This window comes from Trachinotus anak, unplaced genomic scaffold (assembly GCF_046630095.1).
Source record: "Trachinotus anak isolate AG129_WGS33_773 ecotype Australia unplaced genomic scaffold, CSIRO_AGI_Tana_v1 ptg000002l, whole genome shotgun sequence".
NCBI classification, from domain to species: domain Eukaryota; kingdom Metazoa; phylum Chordata; class Actinopteri; order Carangiformes; family Carangidae; genus Trachinotus; species Trachinotus anak.
This window is the reverse complement of record NW_027273853.1, coordinates 10,144,705-10,166,730: the sequence shown is the minus strand read 5'-3', so window position 1 is coordinate 10,166,730 and position 22,026 is coordinate 10,144,705. Positions and strand designations below refer to the sequence as shown.

Sequence of the window (22,026 nt, the reverse complement as noted above, 5' to 3'; positions counted from 1 at the left end):
CCGCAGCACCCGTAAACAAAACTACATGATGAACTTTGCCAGACAGACCGGCGTGCGTCACTACTACAGCCGCAAGAGGCGGGCACTGCGACAGCATGCCTGAACCCAACCAGAAGGGATTCGCCCTCTGACCTGCCAATCACACATCGACCTGCCACGCACATCCTTTTTCTCCTGACGACATATCGCCCTGTTGAGTCCCATCCACCAGTGGATTCCAGTCAGCCTTAGACTTCCCTTACCCATCTCTCCCTACTCTCTGCCAGAAACATGGGCCATCTAATCAGTTTACGCCAGCCAATCAAGGCCTTCCCAACCACATGGGTCGGCGGGAATGAAACTCAGAAGGAAGAAGTGAAGCGGCCATTTTGTTTACTTTTTCCATGGACAGTCGGGGTTTCTAGTTGTTTTCTAATTGTTGCTGTGGTTCCTCTGATTCCTGTTCCCACCTGCGATATCCCTCCCTCTGGCTTACCTCCCCATCACTCCCGCTCCCTGTCCTCACCCTGCTTTTCCTACCACACTGTGAAATTGAGAGATAATATATCACTGCTGAACTGACCAGCTGATTGGAGAGTTCCCTCCCAGTTCCACTGAGCCGCCGCGGGGGGGCCACTCCACTGTCGCCAACCAGTACGCCAGGAGAAAGACCACGATGATGATACTGACCATTAAGAGGTTTAACGGTGAAGAAGAAGAAAAAAAAAAAAGTACTGTGTTCTTGCTGTTCTGTGTGTCTGTGGGTTCTTTTTGTGATGAGTTGACTGTGGTGTTCTGTTCATTTGTTTGTTTGTTTTCTACTAATTCATATGCTTTTAAGGGGGGAAGGGAGGGGGGTTGCTGGGTTCTTTTTCCTTTTCCTCATTTATCTGGAATGGATGTGGGCTGGGCAGAAAAAGCCTCCACAGCAAGAAGGAATGAAAGAATGATTTGCACGATGGGAAAAGGAGAAAAAAAAAGACTGAACAATGATTTTTTTTTTAATCATTTTTTATATATGTTGGTTCCCGAAAATACAGATATTTATGGTAAATGGTTCTTCACGTAACCTATTTAAGATGCACTGTGCGTGAAATCTGTATGTTATTTTTTAGTGTTAAGTTATTAGGCAGTTGAGTCAGGCTCTCAGACTGCATCATCTCCCCTCTTCCTTCTCTTCCCTCTTCTCTTGTGCTGTTTCCCCCCTTTCCACTTCTCTCTCTCTCTCTCTCTCTCTCTCTCTCTTTCTCACTCTTTCTCTCTCTCTGCTGATTTCTGATACCTGGAGGTGAGGCTCTATTAGTGTTGTTTTTTGAAGTCTGTGTAACATGGACCCTCTGCCCTCAGTGTAACTCCAGTATAGCAATCTCCTGTATATATATGTATATCCACTATGGGGAGACCCAGCAGCCTTATAAAAGGGAAATAAAGAACTGTCCAAACCTCATACTGTACACATTGCTTCGGATGCTCTTTCATTATTAAAAGACAAACCTTGCATTTGTCTATACACTTTTCTTATTGTCAACAAGCCTCTCTTTTACTTTTCAACTTCCCTTCCCTGTGTGCTGCACTTCTCTAAGTGCACTGAATCCTTCCAAAAATGTAAATCATCTGCTGGGGACTATTTTCAGCTGCAGATCAACAAGCACTGGTGAGTATTTACAGATCCAGGATGGTGAATGTTGGACTGACTAAATAAATTACAGTGCCTTTGTTTGTTGTGATAAGGAAACATTTTAGTTGGTGCAGCAGTGTGGTTCACTTAGGTGTTTTCATTAGTTTTTGGACAGCAGTGAAGCTCCATGGCACAGAAGAATAATTTATCTCAAGATATCTAAACACGGACAACACTTGTTTGTAGGATTGGTTGATTGTTGGTTTTGGTCTTTTCATGTAATGTGTTGACAATAAGAAAAATACAGAATAGCCAGAATTGCCAGCTTTGTCTGGTGTGTGTTGTGAGAGAGGGAGAGAGAGAAAAGTATAAATAAATACACATAATTTAAAATATTTATTTTATAGACATTCAAACATTATGAAAATACATACTTGTTACTAAAATGTTTTAAAAAAAATACTGTGAAATCTCTGCCATTGCCTTGATGCACAACCCAGTATCTTCAGACTGGGCATTCATGACACACTTCTGCAGGCCTTCATCATTACTCCATGCTGAGGCTGCAGAAGTGCCTTGGTCTTGACCCATATGCACATCGTCAACCTTGACATAAAATAAAAAATGCTCATAACATAGCACACTAGGAGTCTTTGGTCACAAGCTGCCAGTCATCACAGCTACAGTGAGAAGTGTTACAGTGATGGAGAGGAGATTGGCTGTGGCGGCCAGGCAGGAGTTACAGTATGGCTTGTCACAGCAGGCATAGCTCATGATGTAGACAGTTCCTTTGAGGCGGATTTTGTGCACCTGGCTGCAGTCCTTCTCCGCCATGCAGCCCCTAGCCGACAGGGCGCTGTGATTGCCGTAGCGACCATCTGCCTTGAAGCACAGCTCATGAGGAGGGCACTCTGTCACAATGAGCTCAAACGTTTGCTCCTTCTCCAGGATGGGGCTGAAGTAGCAAAGCAGGTTGTCGCATAGCAGTGAGGGGAGGAGAAGGTAGAACCACAGCACAGAAACATGCAGGAGCTGCAACATGTTCAGCCTGCAAGGAGGAGAGAGACAGGTGGTATTTTACATTAAAAAATGAAATTTAAAATTTTTTTTTTAAAAATCACAAAACTTAAAGATTACATCAACAATTTAATATTGACCTTTAAAAAAAAAAACAAAAAAAAAACAGTGTAGGTCAAGCTCTAAAATCACTAGTTCCAAAACTTCCTATTATATGTGTGTGTGTGTGTATATATATATATATATATATATATATATATACATACACACACATACATACACACACACACACACACACACGACATTTAAACCCTGTCCTGCTTTGTACATAAAGACAATGTCTGCAAGTAAACATCAAGTCGTATAACTTGAATAATTATTTTAGACTTGACAAACTCATCCAGTCACAAAAAACTTCATACAACCATTTTCATAGGCTCTGTAGTGCTACACTGCAACATGTGTATTGCCATGTATGTAGTCATCTTTTATCTCTTAGTGGAAGAAAGGCAGAAATTCAGAAAGTTCAGTGATTGACATTTCCAATCCTTGCACAAGTGTTAATGATTTCTACTGATTGTCACATTCAAAGGTTGTAAAGGTAGAAAGTGATGGAAGAAACACAATTTAAGTGTGCAATGTTTAAAAAGACAAAAAAAGAAAAAAAGGCAGTACTTTGCCGACTCACCTGCACATTTTAAATCCAATCAGACAAAACTCTTCTCCACATGAACTTTAGTCTCACCACTGACTCTAGATCTTCCTGCACAGGCCACACCTTCCAACACACCTGTTTGTAACATCAATACAGATGAACTACACCAAATGGGAGCTTATTCATTTTTGCTTTAATTGTGCTTCATTCATCAGTAACCACACAGATAATGTCAGCATTTAATCCTCTTTTTTAAAGGATTATTTATTTTCTTTGAAATGTACTAGGAGAATGGCCTGCAAGTTAACTTTTTTCTCTCTGGAGCAAAAATGTAAATCACACAAAACACTGATGAGCTACACATTCATTTAGCAAAAATACCAGTCATCACATTATAAACATTTGACCAAATGTTATTTTTCAGAGACTCAGATAAGTGCCTATGACTAATAGGCCTCTCCCAGTCTCCTACAAGTACTCCTTTTATGCAGCAGCAGGTAATGTGGTGGTCCTTAATGATGTGTAATTTGCACATGAATCCCAACGCTCCTCTGGAAGAACATTAGTGATGTTGGTGTAATCAGTTTTGTCTGTGATCATCCCCAGGAGCTTCTTCAGGTTGGCCTCAGACTTTGGCGGGCCGTTGCACTTGTCTTTGCAGCAGCAGGTGTGGCTGACGTTGTACTTGACCCCTTTATAAGAGAGGAGTTCGTGGGAACCACAGAGTTCACTGTCCACGCAGCCCTGTGCAGACAGGATGTGGACAGGGCCATAGTGACCTCTGGAGCTGGAACAGCGCTGATCAGGCAGACACTGACTGGTGATGTTAGCGCAGGACTTGCCTTTGTGCTGCAGAGGACAGTAGTAACACAGCAGGCTGTCCACAGTTAGAGCTGGGAGGACCAGAGCTGTCGCCGACAAGATGGAGATCAGGAACCAGTGTGGTCCCAACTGATGGACGTCCAGACTGACGTAAATCCACACACACAGAAGCACAGAGGAATGATACACAAAATTCATCACACACATTCAACAGTTAGTGGTTGTATGGTTTTCCATCATTTGTGTATGCGTGTTGCTCACCTGCTCTTTCTCTGTGGCCCCATCTTCCTGTACGAACAGGTGAAGTTGTTTCAACCTGTGAAACCTCCAAACATCAGGAAAACTGCTGATTACCAAGCAGAACCAGGTGTGTCTTTGAAGCTATCTGAGTTCAATTCATAAGCAATTTCAAAAATATACACACAACACAAACAACAAAAATAGAAATGAGATTTAGCTTTCAATTTATTGCCAAAAAATAACATCTTTCCTTCTCCTTCAAAGCACTTTGTATAGTCTTTTAAAAAAATATATCATATTGCTTAGATCAGACAAAAGATGGGATTACAGTGCCATCTACTGTCTGGTCTGCTGTATAAACATGACATGAAGGAAGAAGAAGAATAGTGATTTAATTATTTTTGTTATACCATTAAATGTTGGATTTCTCATTAATTTGATCATAATTATACCTTTTTCCTCTTGGGTCCTCTACAGATTCATACATTTTTGCTCAAAGATTATCCCCTCAAGATATTTTCCATATATTTACATAAACAGCAACCGGTCTACATTTTTATAGCATCTGCAATAAAATAAGAAATCCTTCCTCTAATTGGACACATTCTTCTTCCCTTCTTTCTTTTCAAGTTCGATAACCAGATGAAAATGAGAGCTTTCCCTCCTTGTACAAAGGTTCCTGCAAAGAAAAACAAAGTCTGTATATGGTGAAAATTTTCATTACCACCCGTGTGTATGACAGAAATAGGTCTTTCAGATGTGATCAATAAAGCTTTAGTGGTGTGCTTACAGCCAGCTCCTCCTCCTCATCCTCCCTGCCACCTTCGCTCCAGTCTTGTTCTTCTGCGGGGTCGTAGCTGTACAGAGGAATCAGCCTGTGGCGTAGCTCATCTAATCTGAAGGAAAAAAAGAACAAAACAATCAAAAGAAAGCAAACTGTGACTGACCGTAAAAGATAGAAAATGGATTTTAAAATGCTGCCACAGAAATGAACTTACCTTGATTTCCTCCTAATATAAACAACCTACAGAGAAGTAGAACAATACACACTTAATACTAAGCCTGTGATGCAGAAATGTGAAATGAAATATGCATAATAAAAACCCGATATAACACAACTGCTCTTACCACTGCTACTACACATCCGATGAGTATGAGTAGCACAAAGGGGATAAGAGCATAGTAACCAGGAAATCCAGGTTTGGGGTTGAGGGGTGAAATATGGGGAGTAGTGCGGTTGAAATACATTTCTTTCTGCTGGTTCTCCTCCTCCATACAGCACACCCCTCTGCTCTGTGCACCTCAGCTGACACCTTTGTGAGACATTCAGTGGATTGGCGTTGGTGTCATTCCCAGTGAAACGTCATGTTGGGCTTTATCAACCTCATAAATACCACTACAGAAAGTCAAACAAGCACACAGTTTAGTATGAGATTTATAATCCAAGGTACTGCTTCAGTATCTAGGTCTTACAGTGTTTCAAATGGCCTGAACAGGAGCTTGATGACAGAACATAGAATGCCTGAATAAGTACCCAAAACATTCCTCAACTAAAAAACCTGAGTAATTTAATCTTACCTTATGTGTCCTGTGTGGAGTGTATGAACACACATTTCCTTCTTGCTGCTTTCATTTCAGTTCATAGAAGACACATTTACTGAAACTACATACCTCAACCTGCTCAGTGACATTCCTGAGTGAGGAGTAGATGTGATGTAGTCGGTCGGCTTAGTTGAACTAGATAGATGAGTCCACTCAAGGAAGTTATATTTTTAACCCTTTTTTTTTTTTTTTTTTTTTTTACAACATTGAAATACTGATAGTACTGATCAACTTGAAATATATCTGGATTGTTTTGTAAATGTAATGTAACCAGAGCCCCATGAAGCAGGATTTGGGATCAAGTTCAGTGTTTAACCCTGGATTTTGCAGGGTCACAATGGTGGTTCACATTTTCTGGGGGGGTACATCACCATAGTAACTTATGCTGCACACCTGAAACCAGGCTCAGACTACAGGAGCATTGGGTTTATTTAACCCCAAAACACTCCTTCAAACAATCAGAGGAGAAATGTGGTCCTGGGCCTGGTCAGTTCTGATGTTCAGTCCAGATTATGTGAGTTCACACACAGATTCAGTCCTAAACCTCCCAAACCTGGCAGAGATGCCTTCTGGCTTCAGTTTGCAGTTACAGTTTGGTTAAATTAATGCAACAAAACTTCTTGACTGAGTTTAGGAAAAGATCATAGTTTGGGTTAGAATAGACCCTTTCACTGTGTTTACCATGTGCCAAGGTTTTCTGGCAAGTTTTAATGAATGACCATAATTGCAGAGGGCCAGCCAGTGCACTCCTGTTTTAGAGGGAGACCTCTTGTCTTCTTCATTTAATTTTTTCATGTTGGCTGCAAGCAATGTCAAAGCTTTTTATTCTGGTTAAATATGGATATCATCCTACAGCAGAGACTGATTGAAGCACTTAAAACCCTGTATTTGTTGTACCTATAAGACATACGATATAAGACAGTAAACCTAATAATGACTTTGAATTATGTTTTTATAATCATTTTTTTATTTGCTCCCATCTCCATTTGACACAGATGAAACAGGTTGCAGATGAAAGAATAAGGCTAAAACTGTCATACATGCCAAAAGAATAAATCTAAGCAACACATTCATGCACAGATGTAATTATAGTCATTTCTACTTGTGCTCTAATTTTGATGCATTGATATAGAAGGATATTAACTTACACTTTCACGCAGTTGATGTTTTTTTGGCATGTGTCCCTCCAGCATTTTGCGGCTGTGACTGGTGCTTTAAGCCTGAATTATGTGTTTAACTTCTTCATATTTGTCTAATACTATAGTTTGCTTACATGTAAAATATACCGCTCTGCTGCCAGCAGACTTCTCCATGTTTCTGATTAGTCAGATACAGGAAGCACCGCCCCTTTTAAATGTAAGCACTCAGGAAAGCCTGGGTTGATTCATGGAGAGGAGCTAGGTTATCTCTACCACATATGTGATGTTCTGTGTCTTCCAGCAGAGGGAGCATTGTTTTGGGCTGCAGGAGGGGGAGGAGGTGGGAGGGTTAGTGGGAGGGGTGAGGAAGCACAGACAGGAACCTCTCCAAATCTTGGACAGGTCTAACTGGCTGAGCATGGTTTCAGAGTCGAGCATTCACCTTGTTGACAAAGGGTGGAAAACCAGTTCGCCGGTCTTTGATGGTAAGTTGTCATTTAAAGGATTCAGTTAGAATTAAATTAAATCTCAAAATGTACATCAGGAGGAGGTTTATTCTACTTAATATTTTATCAGTTTGGATTGTAGTTTTGACTGGGCAAAACTTGAATTTCAGTTAAAGTCACTTAGGTTAAGGATATGTAAATGTAAATCATAATGAAATGATCATGGTGGTTTGGAAGATGACTGTCTTGTTTCACTTTTCAAAAGTGGAACAAAGTATTGTCATAGTCTTAGTGGCGCGCTCTGGTAGATTTCCTGTTAAGATTTGAAAGGCTGTTAATCATTAGACCAACATAAACCCTCAGGTTCAGTCATAAAACAGTTCACTTTTCTTACCTTTTAGTCTCATACATTAATGTTGAATTCTGATCTTATTCTGTCTTTTTTAGCACATAGTTCTTCATTCAGTGATACTATGAAGTGAGGACATACTGAGACCATCCAGGAGGACTTGTGTGACCTTTTCCCTACAATGTGATGGATCCTCCTGAAAGGCAAAATGGAACAATCCAGAGACAAGATGCAAGTGCTACTGACTTCCCCATGCCTCTGACAGAGGATCTACACAGAACACACTTGTATGAGGAGATTGAAGTCTTTCCTGAAAATAATGACACACATTTGTATGAGCGCACCTTGTCTGGACTCCTGTCCCCACATGAACCACAACCACAACCCCCAGGCCATCTCTGGGGTCAAGGCAGAGACGGTACCAGGAATACTGAGCACCTCAACACAAATGAGCCTCTTCCACTCAGGGCCCCTCCCCGTCCACCCAGAACCAGGCTTCCAAGTGCATGTTTGCCAGGTAAACCCAGCCAGACAGCCCCGCCTATTCCCCCCAGAACACGAGTACCCCTCCGCAACAGCAAAAAGCCGTTCTCCTGTGACCTCACTGGGCCTGCTCACAAACTGAATCGTTCCAAGACAGAAATAGACAATCATGTGAGTATGTGAGACAAAAAGCTCTTTTATGGATGAGTAAAATGCCCCAAATTAAAAGTGGCAAGATCACAGAAAGGGCATAAGTGTATAGTTTGTCTTTTTTTCTCACATCAGGAGCCATGGACCATCAAACTAATAGACACTCCACAAGGCAGCACCAAGAGGCTGACTTCTTTTTGTGATGCAACCTCCAAGTAAGAGAATGACACCAAACAGAATGGTTTATATATATATATATATATATATATATATAAAGTATTAGTATATATTAGTTTTGTCAGTTCTCTGTAACTCTAACTTACTGAATCCTCTGCAGCTTTAGTTGTTTAAAAATAATCTTAACATGATAATATTTTCTTGTCTGTATGTGATGTACTGAACGATGTACTGAACATATATACATATATATAGTCATGTCTGCTTTTGTTCTTTTAACTGTGAGATGAAATGAATCATGTTGTTCAAATGAAGGTAAAGTGTAGAACATATAAGTCATCATACTTTCACTCTCACATTTGAAACCTGTTTGTCTTTACCGTCTCTGGCAGGCTGATGTCGCGGTACAAACACACAGACAGTATTAATAACTCAGGTGTGGTGTGGGGTCGAATGTTACATATCCACCCTGCGCTGCTGCAGCAAGTGGAGGTGACTGTCAGTGTGGCCACTGAGTGGGCCAATCATCAGCTCCCCTTCCCCATAACCGGTAAGATACTTATTTACTAGCCTTCTGCCTTCAGTTATGCACAGGTACTCAGAATAATTGTAGTCCTATCTATCCCCAGAGAGAATGGAGATGAGAATGTAAAGCAAAAACAAACACAGACGACTGCACACACCTGCCAAGACCAAACAATCCCACATGTCTGTGAGAGAAGTCATAGATCTCAACACCATAAATATGTCTGATGTTTTTACAAGAAGATCCAAAAATAATTTCATGAAAAATGGACAAAAATGTCAAAAATGCCTTATTAGACAGTGAATAGGAAAGTGATTTAAAAAAAAAAAAAAAAATCCTGAATCCACCCCTTTATCTGGATCTGCCCTAAAATGTAATGAGTTCTTCCCTTGCCTGCTCTCCATCCCTCGACTCAATTTGGTGCAAATATTGGTACTTTTTGCATTGTGCTGTTGACAAACAAGCAAACCAACAGACACAGGTGAAAACATAACCTCCTTGGCGGAAGTAATAAGGCTCTGCAGGGCCGTTTTACAGCGTTCATTGTTTGTGATACCACGCCTTTTGTTGTCTGTCATAAACTACAGTATCCTGCAGGTGTTGGCACAAGTGTGGACTCTGAACTCTAATCTTTTATCCAGTGAACAGAACAGTCAAGAGTCTGATTGATAAAATCTTCCAGCTGCTGGATCTCACTCCCAAAACACATGGCTATTATCTTCTAAAACTCTGCGACTCTGACGAGTATCTCCGAAAGTAAGTCACTAATCTTGTCTATGATGCTCTAAACTAACACTATGGATTTCCATATTGATTGTTTAATCTGCTGAACCTTGTGCAATTTCCCATATCTCTCTTTAGTGATGAAATGCTGGGTATGCACGAGACTATTCAGATGTACAACAAGTTTAAACTTGTAGTCCCCCTCCGACTGCTCCACGTGAACGACCTCAAATACCGTCTGGCCAGGGATGTAAGTCGGTTCAAACTCCTTCTCTGTTCCCACCTACAGTATAGATCATTTACCAAGAAGGGGTGGACTGTCTTTAGTCTTGAAATGCTGCTTTCACAAACACATGTTCCTAGTTCCCACCCAGCTTCCTCTTATCAGGGCTATTGTAGCTGTAAAAACCTCCACCCTGACTTCTTGACTTTGCTCTGTTTACACACAACGTCACGTCTTTCAGCAGCAAGAATAACACAGAATAAAGGTGGACCTAATGTGTCCTTACATTTATAGTCATAAAAAGCCAAAATTAAATGTCTATATTTATTCGCAAACACTACACAATAAATTTGCCACAATCCTCAAAGTCATCAGTGTCTGTTTCCTCTCTAAGGGAGCAGATGACGAGACCCCATGCCACGTTTACCAGTTCCTGCATCCTGCCTGTGTCTTTGACACCTGCAAGTAAGATCAATCAGCTTTGTAAAATTTGTTTTAGTGACAACAGCAACTGTTCAGTGGGTCATGCGTCAACTGATATCTGTTTGTAGAAAACATTGGTTAAGGTAGCTTGACTTCATGGCTCCCTGCCACTTTGTCATCTGTGTGTGTTTAACCTGTCCTCCCCTCTCAGAGTGAGTCTGCAGGAGGTGCTCAGTAGCTACGACAGAGAGGTGAGAGAGATAATGAAAAGTAAGGTGAGTAAAGACAAGTTAACTAGTGAGGTACATGTACATATGTTTCTCTCACACACATGTCTGTCATTATTTATTTTTGATTCTTGGCTCTGATCTGATCATGTCTGTAGTCTGGGATGAACGTGAATGTGCTTGTCGGCCATGTTCGCACCATCAGCAGTCTACTGTGTGGGTTCTCATGTCAGGAGTTGGAGGACGCCATCAGTCGCCTCAACAGACTCAATCCCATGCCTTTGGTAGGATATGACTCACATTTGTGACACTTGTGCCATAGTGCTACATCAGGTGTAACCATGCACAGCAATCCTATCTGTGTTGGGCTCTTTTTAAGCCACTTTTTTCTTTTTGTAAAATACTCTCTATGACTTTGCCGAGGTGTCGTGACACTACAAGTGCATCAAAAATATAATGTAGTGAGGAAGAAAGTAATACCTTTTCAATCCAGTGATCAACCGAACAGCTTATTTCTTATCTTCTTTACAGACTTATGATGAGGTGTTTGAGTGTGAAAGTGGTGAGTAGATATTTGTAGACTGCTTCATAAATGTTTAATAGGGGAACTTAAAGTAAAATGTAAAGTTATTTATTTATTTATTTTAATTTGATATTTATTCTCTGTACTGTACTCTAGCAATAATCGTGCTGCACGGGGCTCTACTCAAAGTGCTGCAGATCTTTTTTGACAACTTCCAGTCAGGCTTCAGAGGTCAGGAGGTGACCTGCAACCCGCAAACCTGTGATGTTGAGAACAACACTGAAATCTGCCAATTCAACATTGCTGCTCTCTACAATCTGCAACTTAGCTGGCTGACCGTGTATGTGTGCATTTTGTAGTCACATATAAATACACACACATTTTTATGTGTGTTTGTACACACATACAGAAACAGAAATGTGTGGTATATGGACACCAAGGTTAACTATGTTCCTGATACGTTCTTTTGTTTTTAGTTACGAGTACTTCTCTGTTTCCTGTGAGCTGATGTACACTGGGGCAAGGATCTGCGACACTGGTATTTCCGAGAATATCAGCACCGCCCTGGCTTATGGAAACAAGATCCAGTGTAACCGTATGTAAGGGCGAGTCTCATGGTGTAAATTTAATTTCATCACAGTAAATTTCACCTTTCCTTGTTCACTTAAATATTACATTATGACAAAGGTAAAGTGGATTCAGCTGTATCAGCTTTGCTTATTGCCCTTGCTTTTTTAAGTGACCAGCTTTGTTGTGTCCTCATAAGTGTGTACATGATGATGATGATGATGATGATGATGATGATGATGATGATAATAATAATCTATTTCAGTTCATTTAAATACAGATTTGTATTTGAACTAGAAAATTAAGCAGTTAAGCAAAGAGAGGAAGGATTATAGAGATACAAAATAAACATGTTTATAACTATATGTGTATGTATTTGATTTTAGGATGGTCTTCCCTGTTCCAGTGAAAGAGCTGCCATATGAGAGCATGTTGACGTTTTACCTCAAAGGCTCTAGAAAAGGAAAGAACCCAGAGCTTTTAGGCTGGGCTGTGCTACCTCTTTACAGCAACAGGTATGTTTCCCACAACAGTTCACACCTCTCTACCGGCTCATTGAGTTTTTTGGACAGATTTAAGAGAGGAGCAGATGGTCAAAGGACTACTTTGAAACTAGTAATTCAGTATTGCACTTCTATGACGTTGGTGGATTAACAACTAAGAAATGGGTTCAAAAAAGAAGTGTCAAAGCAGCAGACTGTGACTTTAGCAGATATTCACTCGATTTGTCTAACAAGGATGCCTGAAACTTTTAAATAACTTTAGATGAAGTTTGGAATATATTATTGCACAATCTGAGGACTTTGGATTTTGTACTTAGATTTAAAGTACACTACGAGGGGACCTTTCAGTGACCAGTATGAACAGGAGGAATGGTTATACCAAGCAAAGCTGGTTTCAGTGTTCAGCTGGGTCCCTGACTTGTTTGTTGAAAAAAATTAAACTATAAAAAAAAGGGATGCATCAATATTTCAGTCACTTTTATGTTTCACATGTTTGGAATGATGATCAGTCTTTTGTTGCCACAGTCAACAGTCAGACAGCTACAGACTGTTTAAGATGCAGCACAAAAGATTTTAGCTGGAGCTAAATGAAGAAACCATATATTCTCAGTTTTATTGTCTCTCTGTTAAAGATGACACTGCGTTATCCTGCTGAGCCAGTAACAGCTTTCAAATCAGTTTTATTGCTGCTTATGTTATTTTTTTAAATCTTGCTTGCTTTAAACAATGAATTATATAATTTTAAAGCTGATTTTATTTTTCATATGAATTAAATCTACTTCTATTAATTCCACTACTACCCAATTACCAGTAATTATTATTTTACTAATCACGATATTAACAAAGGTAGTTGTTATTATTAGCTATTATTAGCTAGAATTAGTTTTCTATTATTTTAGTTTTTAATTAGTTTTTCTCTGCTTGTACAAGTGACTAATTATCAAGTGTTTTGATAATTAGCCACTTATCCACAGCAGTATACACAGTAATTAGTGACATATAGTGTTTGTAAACTGTGTGTCTAGGACTCTGGTAGGAGGGACTGTCCTGCTCAGTCTGTCCTTGCTGGCTGGGACGTCTGCTCCTCCCTCCCCTGCCCTGTTTGACGGTCACACACAGCCCATCGGGGTCATTCTGCAGGTCAGCAATACTGAACAACTCTGCCCCCTGTTGACCAAAACACAAATGACAACACAATCTTTTATCCTCTCACTTCTCTCCAGCTTGAGTTTCAAAATGAGTTAAAGTGGATGTACCAGAGGCCCATCGCACTCAGCGGTTCAGTCGTATTCTCTCAGGCTTGTGAGGAGTTGCAAAAGAAAATGCTGGATGTCTCCAAGAAGCACTGCCTCTGCTTGTGAGTAGAAGAAAATAACATATTATGAACTACTGTCCAGGTTAATGTGCAGCGCTCGGTTTCATATTTTTGGACATGCATAATCTTTTCATTTCCAAAGGAAGGATTGTATTCCCTCATTTTCTCTTGCTCTCTGTATCAAACACAGTCCATAATCCTCTCCTTTCTCAGTCTAACAGAAAATGAGAAGACTTTCCTCTGGGAGAAGCGTCACTGTGGTGACAAAGGATGTACTTTCCTTCACCTGATGCTGGGTGGAGTCCAGCAGTGGCAGCCTGAATACCTGACAGAAATCTATACAGTCGTAGAAAACTGGCCCATCTATCTGCCTGAGGAGGCCCTTTTCCTGCTCAGTGACAGGCAGGTTACACTGGCTTCATCTACAAAAATATTGTCACAGGCATTATGCAAAGACCAACGAAAATATATAATATACAGTACATGGAAAATTGTTTTGTTGTTGAACTGTCAGTCACAGAGCTGAAAACAATCAAAGTTTATAAAGATCAGAAAACTGTGTGTGTACCTAGAAATAAATGTATTCATAAATAGGAATACAATGTGGTTTTGTAGGAACAGTAGACTTAACATGACAAGCTGAATAGTAACCCAAAATTACGTCTATGATCACAACCATGATTCAGGTTTCCTTGTTTTGTTTGCTGACTTAATGTGTCTCTTTCAGTTTTCATGATCAGACTGTGCGGAGGGCTGCAGTTCACTACTTTGAACAGATACCAGATGGAGAACTAGAGGTGTTTCTGCCACAGCTGGTCCAGGTAAACAAACTAACATCTACCGCTAACTATTACACAGTCTGAGTGACAAAACAATACAATTCATACACACCTCCAACCTATCCTTTGGCATCTTTAACTTTACAAGTTAATATTTCAGCACAGGAACAAACCAGTATTAGTGGTACAGGTGGAAGACTTTGTAGATTCCTCAGTGGTTTGATGTTATGTGTGAAGTGTAAAATGAATCATCCTGTCCTGCAGGCTCTGAAGAGCGAGTGGGAGCTGGATGGACCTCTGGTGATGCTGCTGTTGGAGAGATCATTGAGGAGCATACGAATAGCCCAGCAGCTCTACTGGTGAGCAGCGGAGTCACACATCAAACTGAGGGGATTTGGATTAGGATTTACTGTTGTACTTTCATTCACTATATATATATGACATGACACAGTTTGCATGAAAATAAATCTCATTCTAAATTAGTAATGCTGCACAAGGAGTGAATATAAGGTAATATTACTTTATGCAAAACACATTGATATCTTTGCTTTTGTATTATTTTCTGTGTTTTCATGCTCATTGTTTTTCACTGCAGTGTCTACAGTAAAGTTAACTTGTTATCATCATCATTTATTAATGTTTTCTCTGCTGGCAGGCTGCTGGAGGATACCCACAGTGACCCTTATTACCAGAGTTGGTACAGTAAGATTCAGACTGCACTAAAGCACTGTTGTGGCCGCGCACTGAGGCAGGAGCTGGAGCATGAAACCCAACTGGTGTCCGTGCTTCTACAGATAGCTGACAATGTGCGCACCGCCGACAGGGCTCGACGTAAGGTCTGTAAATCGATCTCTCATCTACTGTATGTGTTCAAGTTATACGTTTCATTTATTTAGTTTTTTTTCCCATTTCATTGAAAATCCATTTCATTTTTTTCCATTTCTTTCTCTGCAGAATGTTTTGAACAAAGAGAAGCAGAAGATTGATGACTTCTTTAAAGATGGGATCAGCTGTTGTCTACCACTGGACCCTGCAGTCCGTGTGAAGGCAGTGGACATGGATGTAAGAACATTGCACAACACATTAAACCTAAATATCATTACTCTTACTTAATGTACACACAGCACTGTACCATTTCAGAGGAGTTGTTTTTTGACACTTGTTTTGATATGTTACTTACAGGCTTGTAAGTTCTACAGCTCCAATGCTGCTCCACTAGGGATCACGTTCATCTGTACTGACCCTCTGGCCAAGAACGTCAGTGTCATCTGCAAGGTTGGTATTAATATAGTGCTTTATGAAATAATATGGTACTTGATGTGACAACATGGTACTTTACATGCCATGACACTTTGGCACTCTTGCTGAGACAAAGCACAAGTTTTTTGTTAAACCGTTTTCATTACTCAGTAAAATGTGTTGTTCAGACAGGAGATAACCTGCGTCAGGACATGCTGGTCCTTCAGATAGTCCGTGTGATGGACAGGGTGTGGCTGCAGGAGGGGCTGGACATGCGAATGGTCACCTATAGGTGTCTTTCTACGGGCAAAGCTCAGGGTCAGTTGATTTATTTGTTGGTGTTTTTGAATGTACGGTAGTAATTCCCTGCCGGAGCGGCAGTGGCTCAGGAGGTAGAGCGGGTCATCCACTTATCAGAAGGTTGGTGGTTCGATCCCCGGCTCCTCTGGTCCACATGTCGAAGTGTCCTTGGGCAAGGCACTGACCCCCAAACTGCCTCTGATGGCTGTCCCATCAGCGTATGAGTGTGTGTGAATGTTAGAAGCAGTCCACTGTAGATGTAAGTGCTGTATGTATGTGTGTGTGAATGGGTGAATGCGGCTCACGTTGTAAAGCGCTTTGAGTGGTCAATAAGACTAGAAAAGCGCTATATAAGCAGTCCATTTTACCATTTTACATCTCTGTGGCTGCGAATATATTTTTTCACTGCTTACCACTCTACGTGGTTGTCAGGTCTGGTGGAAGTGGTTCCAGAGGCAGTGACCCTGGGGAAGATTCAGCAGGAGTGGGGTCTGGGTGGGACCCTTCGCGAGGACACACTGGAGAAATGGTTCCACATGTGGAATAAAACTAAGGAGGACTATGAGAAGGTTAAGTCCACTCCAAAATCTTTGATATCTTATTCTTAACTACTGCTGATTCTTGACTGTACTCGTAAATATTCAGTTTGCTGTTTTATGTTTAGTTGCATTGTGTAACATCCTCTCACTGTGAATGTGCAGGCTGTGATGAACTTCATCCACTCCTGTGCTGGGTGGTGTGTGGCCACGTTCATCCTGGGGATCTGTGACCGCCACAACGACAACATCATGTTGAAACACAGCGGACACATGTTCCATATAGACTTTGGCAAGATTATGGGCAATGCACAGAAGTTTGGGACCTTTAAAAGGCAAGTCGATAAAAAACTGCATTTAGAAGGTGAAAAAAGTGGTGTTTGTGTTTGAAAAAGTGCAAAGTCAAAGTAAATTAACAAAAAACACTTTTTCTCTCTTTTTCAATGACAGGGACCGTTCACCATTCATCTTCTCATCTGAGATGCAGCACTTCATCACAGGCGGGGGGCAGAAGCCTCAGCGCTTGCATCGCTTTGTGGAGCTCTGCTGTGAGGCTTACAACATAATCAGAGGGCGCACTGCACTGATACTCAGCTTATTGGAGCTCGTAAGACCTTTACTGAATCACAGTAATAACCTCCTCACAGCTATATCTGACAGTAGATATTATATATAACATTTTTGCATTCATGGTGTCAATGTGGTTTCCAGATGCTGCAGGCAGGTATGCCAGAACTGAAGGACTCTAATGACCTGCAGTACGTCCAGAACAACCTCAGACCTCATGACACTGACCTGGAGGCCACATCCTACTTTACAAAGTAATTTAATGCACAACACGCACAGTCTGTCTTTCTAACTAAAACAATTCCTCAAAATATCTCCTGTTTTATTTCTGCAGTTGTATTAATGTAACACTTATTATATGTGTTTGTCTCCCTCCTGACATAGGAAGATCAAAGAGAGCATGGGCTGTGTTGCAGTGAAGTTTAACTTCCTGACACACAGCATGGCTCAAGGGAAGAAACAAGAACCACTAACCAGGGAGGGCATCCCCACTCCCAGCAACAACATCCAAGAAGCTGTTATCCAGGGATACACTGTCAAGGGAAAAGATGTGGTGAGGCAGCATGTTTCTCTTTGTGCTTTGGTAATTCAGACACAAAACAATGGCCTCATTTTTCATTTTTAAAACAAATGTTGCTGAGAGATTTTTGCCTGATGCACCACAGAGCTTTGTGTTAGATCCCAGTAGCCAAGGGAGCTGATGAAACATGTGGAACTGATAGGAAGTTCACACATATTTGGTCTGAGAGGAATTACCCCTGGCACTCAGCTGACTGTGTGTGTTTGCTGTCACACACTCACAGGATGTGTCTCTATTCCCTCACCCTCCAGAGTCGACTGAGGACTGTTACTGGGGTTTCTTGGCATTTCACTGCTCTTTGATCGGAGCAGGCTTCCTGATGTCAGGTTAAACTCTGTGAAGGTGGAATGGAGCATCTTGTCAGTCAAAGCAGGAGCACAAAGATATTCCCAATTAGTTCAGTAGTATAAATAGCGTGTTTCCCAGTAAATCAAAAGTTAAATATAAGCATGTGGGAACTCATCATTTTCTCTGCTTCTGCGTGGTAGTAGTGCTTGTTTTTATTAACACAGTATAAACACACAAATTCAGTTTCCCACATTATTGTTTTTTAATTTGGACTCTGGCAAATACTTTTTCAAACAGAAGAAAACATAAAACGGATAAACCATTAAAGAAGCTGCTTGGTTGAGGTTACATTTGCAGAGGTCTAATAAACAAATTGTTACTTATAAGGATCACCCTGCTTGGGTTTAATTCACTTGTATATCTAACATTCTTAACTGAGTTAATAACAATAATAATAATAAACTTTATTAAGATAACAGTGAAGACAGACACACCAGATAAGATAACAGTGAAGACAGACACAACTGTTGATCCTTTACAAAACTCTCTCATCAGTTGTGGGTCAGTTACCAGGAAGCGTTGATGGGAGCTGGCTTCAGCTGTTGAAGAACATGGACAACATGTAGCATCTACCTGGGAGTTTCAACATGGATCCTGAGTCATCAACAGTCTGTCGTCATTTATTCACCCTGCAACCTCATGAAGTCATTTGTTCTGTTTGATGTGCAGATCTATGCCCTGAGAGTGACCATTCATGATGGGTACCTGACCAGTGAGAAGACATTTGGGCAGTTTGAGCTCATCCATAAGCAGCTGCAGAAGTACTTCATTGAATCCATGCTGCCTCAGTGAGTGAAGAGAAAACATGCACATCCAGCTCACATATGTTGGCTCTTTTATTTTGAAGCACAGCCTTTTCTTTTCAATTTCCCTATAGGGATCAATAAAGTATTTTTTTATCATTATTATTTTTATTTATTATCTTTCATGGTAACAACCTAATTTGATGCATGTGTTCACTCTTTCTCAATTAAAGGTTTCCTAGCTGGTATAAGATGTCATTCACTCCAGCCAGGAAGATGTCTCTGCTGAATAAATACCTAAAACAGCTTTTCGAGGGACCGTGCAAGGGAGTAAGTTCCTCTTGTCATGCTCTCCATCACTGGCTGATTTCTCTCTGTGATCATTTGTTATGCTTGGCTCTAACTTTCTAACCTATCTCCCTCGATCTCCTGCAGAATGAATTTGTCTGCAGCTTGTTCCTGGATGGCCCCAGCATAGTCCAAGAAAGTGTGACGACAGGTAATTTTCTGCTCTTAAATAAAAAGTGGGCGTATAAAAAAGATTATAAAAGATTTAAATGAAAAGAACACTTTCCTGCTAATGGGAATATTTTGAATATGAAGGTTGATTCTGTGCTCTGTCTTGAGGAAGGTGATTATAGTTCATATATTAGATATGCTATGCTATGATTAACTGGCACTGATGCTCTGACCTGTTGCAGGAGCCCGTCCTCAGATCCAGCTGTACATTTCTTACAGTAACTCTAAGCTCTCGGTCTTAGTAAAACACCTGAAGAACATTGTGAGTTTGCTTCACCCTTATCATTGCATTGTTTGGAGCATTGAACATGAGGAAAGCAAACACAGTAGATGTGTTCTCTGTCAGAAATACTTCATAGTGTGTGCTCAAGAGCAGGCTGTCTCTTTCGGCCTTTTCTTTTTCAACAGAAGCAGGCAAACGGCTCTAACCCTGATGCCTACGTGGTCACGCGTCTGAGACCAGACCCTCACCAGCGCTCCAAGAGGAAGACAAAGGTGGTCCGCAATAATGACAACCCCACCTTCAATGAACTGGTACATCACCTTGTCTGATACCCTCAATATATGAACATATGTTTTATACAAGGAACAGTACATAGTGGATTATTCAGCAGCTCAAGAGACTCAGAAGTTGACAGAAACCAACATCAGAGCTAAAAACATCAGAGCTAAAAGAGAGTGAATATTGGACTTAAATTCATCAGAGGGTCATATACACAACCACAAAGAAGGTGATAATATGTCAGTGTAGTGTTCACCGTTTGTTTCTAGTGTCTAGAGGCAAAAACAATCAATCTGTTATTGCAGATTTAATAATCTAAGTCCATATATGTTACAAATGGGCTGTGAGTTTAGCAAACCAATAGCAAATTTTACATAAACTACTGTACAAAATCAGTATAGTGCAGTAACCTAGAGCAGAAAGTAATAAAAAAAAAAATTAGGCTGTAGTGGAAGAGATGCTTACTATGCTCAAATATTAATCATATATGTATGTATATATATATATATATATTAATACTGTTTTGATACAATATTAGAATCAGGGATTTTATTTTCCTTTCTTGTACATCGGGACCCTCTTGAAATGATGGGCTGTCACTCAAAGTCCTACAAATTCACTCTGACTTTGTAATGTTCACTTTTAATGTGAGCTCTGCCTGCGGCGCCACTCTCCTCGCCGTGTGAGTCTGATGTGATCTTTGAGTGTTGAACCCAACAGACTCTGACCAGTAGCCCCCCACATACTTTACAGCGTCTTGCTACCCTTTTCTATGTTGCAAAGTAAAGCCTTCACAGAATCAAATGAATAGAACAAAAAATCTGTCTTATTACTGTTCCTGAAATTTCAAATAAAAGCCAGTACAGTAGAAATATTCTAAAATTATTCTTCATGTTCTGAATGCAGAGCTGTTTGATAACTGAAATATCGGCCTCCTGTTCACAGCTGGAGTATAATTCTGTCCCACTGCTCCATGGGATGGTGCTGGAAGTGACAGTGAAGAGCAAGAAGGCTTTTGTGGCTGCAACCAACATTAAACTGGATGACAAGCTGCTTGACAAGGAAACATGGTTTCCCCTTGGGAACAGTGCAATCTGACATTATAGAGCTGCACTGCATGCCTGCTGCCAGCAGGGGGTGCAGCCTCACTGGGGAGAGAATCTGAGGTTATCTTCAGACTGTGAAAGGGAGACAAACTCAACTGAGAGGAGGAATCATGCACTATCATTTTTACCTATTTATCAGATGCAACCAACCTCACTCCAGAGCTAAATACACTGGCAGTGGATGGGGTGTTTGGATGAAGTTACATATTTGAGTAAAAGTACTCAGGCAAAGAGACTGTTTACTGTGTGAAGGATCCTTCACCTTTTCCTTTTATCTTTAACTGTTAATCAAATGAAGCACATTTGCTAAATATGTCTGATTTTATGGATGTAGCCTCAGTGATGGATGAAGGAAAGAAACTATTACTTTTATTATCATACTTGCACTTTGGTTTTTACTCAAACTTTGTTTTCGTTGCTGTGAGTCAAAACAGTCGTAAATGTGTGTGGTTGAGACTGTCAATGTGACAGAGTGAGGGGGAGGTGATGCAGTGCCGTTAGGAGCTGCCTGCTTGTTACCTGCCCAGAATGAATGTGTTTGTCCCTTTGGGCTGTGTCAACTGTGTCCTTGACCAGTGGAATTGGAGGCGAGAGGCAGGAGGGTGAGGAAGGGAGGAGAGGGGTGAGGAGAGTGTGTGAGCAGGATGACAACTCTGCTTCTCTGGCCTGAGGGGCTGAGTTAACACCCGCTCTCCATCTTTGTCTTATCCATCAGTGGCATTCAAACAGTTATACACATGCATGCACAAACACGCAAAGGCTCACATGCCCACAATCTACACACACACACACACACACACACACACACACACTCTCAAGGCAAGGCAGGTCTTAATGCCATCCTCCTCCTTACAGGCCTGCTGACCTGTGCTCCCCTCCACCTCATTCATAGGATTTAGTGATGAACGAGGATAGAAATAGACTTCCCTGCACTGGATCTGGTTCAATAATGTATACCTCTGTGAATGCTATTTATATTATTCCCTGCTGGGTCTCTCACAGAGAGGTAGGCTTGGAAGAAAATGCTGGCTGCTACTCTTTCATAGTAATGTTCACAGAGTATTAATGCATCCTGGCATCACACATCAATTTCAGCCCTG

General features: G+C 40.9%; 5 protein-coding genes and 1 long non-coding RNA gene across 8 annotated transcripts in view; 3 read left to right on the top strand and 3 right to left on the bottom strand.

Moving 5' to 3' along the window:
* The window catches only part of LOC139631353 (reelin-like), a 90,291-nt gene extending 88,814 nt beyond the window's left edge, over positions 1–1,477 (top strand). Inside the window, exon 64 of the mRNA XM_071495565.1 lies at positions 7–1,477. Coding sequence (XP_071351666.1) covers positions 7–103 — 97 coding nt within the window. The 3' untranslated portion in view covers positions 104–1,477. The remainder of the gene's footprint in view (positions 1–6) is intronic.
* Positions 1,478–2,254: 777 nt separating this feature from the next.
* bncr (bouncer) lies at positions 2,255–2,638 on the bottom strand. The gene has a single exon (XM_071488222.1). It carries the CDS (start codon positions 2,636–2,638, stop codon positions 2,255–2,257), a length of 384 nt encoding a protein of 127 aa, XP_071344323.1.
* An 802-nt stretch (positions 2,639–3,440) lies between these two features.
* On the bottom strand, positions 3,441–4,514 carry LOC139631369 (protein Bouncer-like). The gene is made up of 2 exons (XM_071495576.1): positions 4,353–4,514; positions 3,441–4,236 (listed from the first exon to the last, which is right to left on the bottom strand). The coding sequence occupies exons 1-2, from the start codon at positions 4,373–4,375 to the stop codon at positions 3,753–3,755; spliced, it is 507 nt and encodes a 168-aa protein (XP_071351677.1). The 5' UTR covers positions 4,376–4,514; the 3' UTR covers positions 3,441–3,752.
* Positions 4,104–5,122, top strand: LOC139631382 (uncharacterized). The gene is made up of 3 exons (XR_011693368.1): positions 4,104–4,241; positions 4,392–4,458; positions 4,962–5,122. It is a non-coding gene; the product is annotated as an uncharacterized lncRNA (long non-coding RNA).
* LOC139631372 (small integral membrane protein 29-like) lies at positions 4,539–7,236 on the bottom strand. Of its 2 annotated transcripts, none has more exons than XM_071495598.1 (5): positions 7,082–7,236; positions 5,460–5,727; positions 5,330–5,355; positions 5,122–5,227; positions 4,539–5,010 (listed from the first exon to the last, which is right to left on the bottom strand). In XM_071495598.1, the coding sequence occupies exons 2-5, from the start codon at positions 5,604–5,606 to the stop codon at positions 4,957–4,959; spliced, it is 333 nt and encodes a 110-aa protein (XP_071351699.1). In that variant the 5' UTR covers positions 5,607–5,727; positions 7,082–7,236; the 3' UTR covers positions 4,539–4,956. The 2 variants fall into 2 exon arrangements, with proteins under 2 accessions (XP_071351699.1, XP_071351693.1); XM_071495592.1 differs by lacking the exon at positions 7,082–7,236 and adding an exon at positions 5,910–6,052.
* Positions 7,237–7,441: 205 nt separating this feature from the next.
* pik3c2g (phosphatidylinositol-4-phosphate 3-kinase catalytic subunit type 2 gamma) lies at positions 7,442–21,772 on the top strand. Of its 2 annotated transcripts, XM_071495512.1 has the most exons (33): positions 7,442–7,557; positions 7,966–8,521; positions 8,636–8,715; positions 9,070–9,227; positions 9,845–9,959; positions 10,065–10,176; positions 10,544–10,614; positions 10,784–10,847; positions 10,958–11,083; positions 11,331–11,361; positions 11,479–11,662; positions 11,799–11,921; positions 12,276–12,404; positions 13,418–13,532; positions 13,616–13,749; positions 13,921–14,109; positions 14,435–14,528; positions 14,751–14,845; positions 15,142–15,322; positions 15,441–15,548; positions 15,669–15,761; positions 15,914–16,043; positions 16,458–16,594; positions 16,727–16,896; positions 17,012–17,168; positions 17,273–17,382; positions 17,513–17,681; positions 18,726–18,844; positions 19,033–19,129; positions 19,235–19,298; positions 19,501–19,580; positions 19,727–19,852; positions 20,766–21,772. In XM_071495512.1, the coding sequence occupies exons 2-33, from the start codon at positions 8,054–8,056 to the stop codon at positions 20,916–20,918; spliced, it is 4,182 nt and encodes a 1,393-aa protein (XP_071351613.1). In that variant the 5' UTR covers positions 7,442–7,557; positions 7,966–8,053; the 3' UTR covers positions 20,919–21,772. The 2 variants fall into 2 exon arrangements, 1 of the variants encoding a protein (XP_071351613.1); XR_011693361.1 differs by lacking the exon at positions 19,501–19,580 and having other exon boundaries at positions 20,766–20,906.
* The last annotated feature ends 254 nt before the right edge of the window (positions 21,773–22,026 follow it).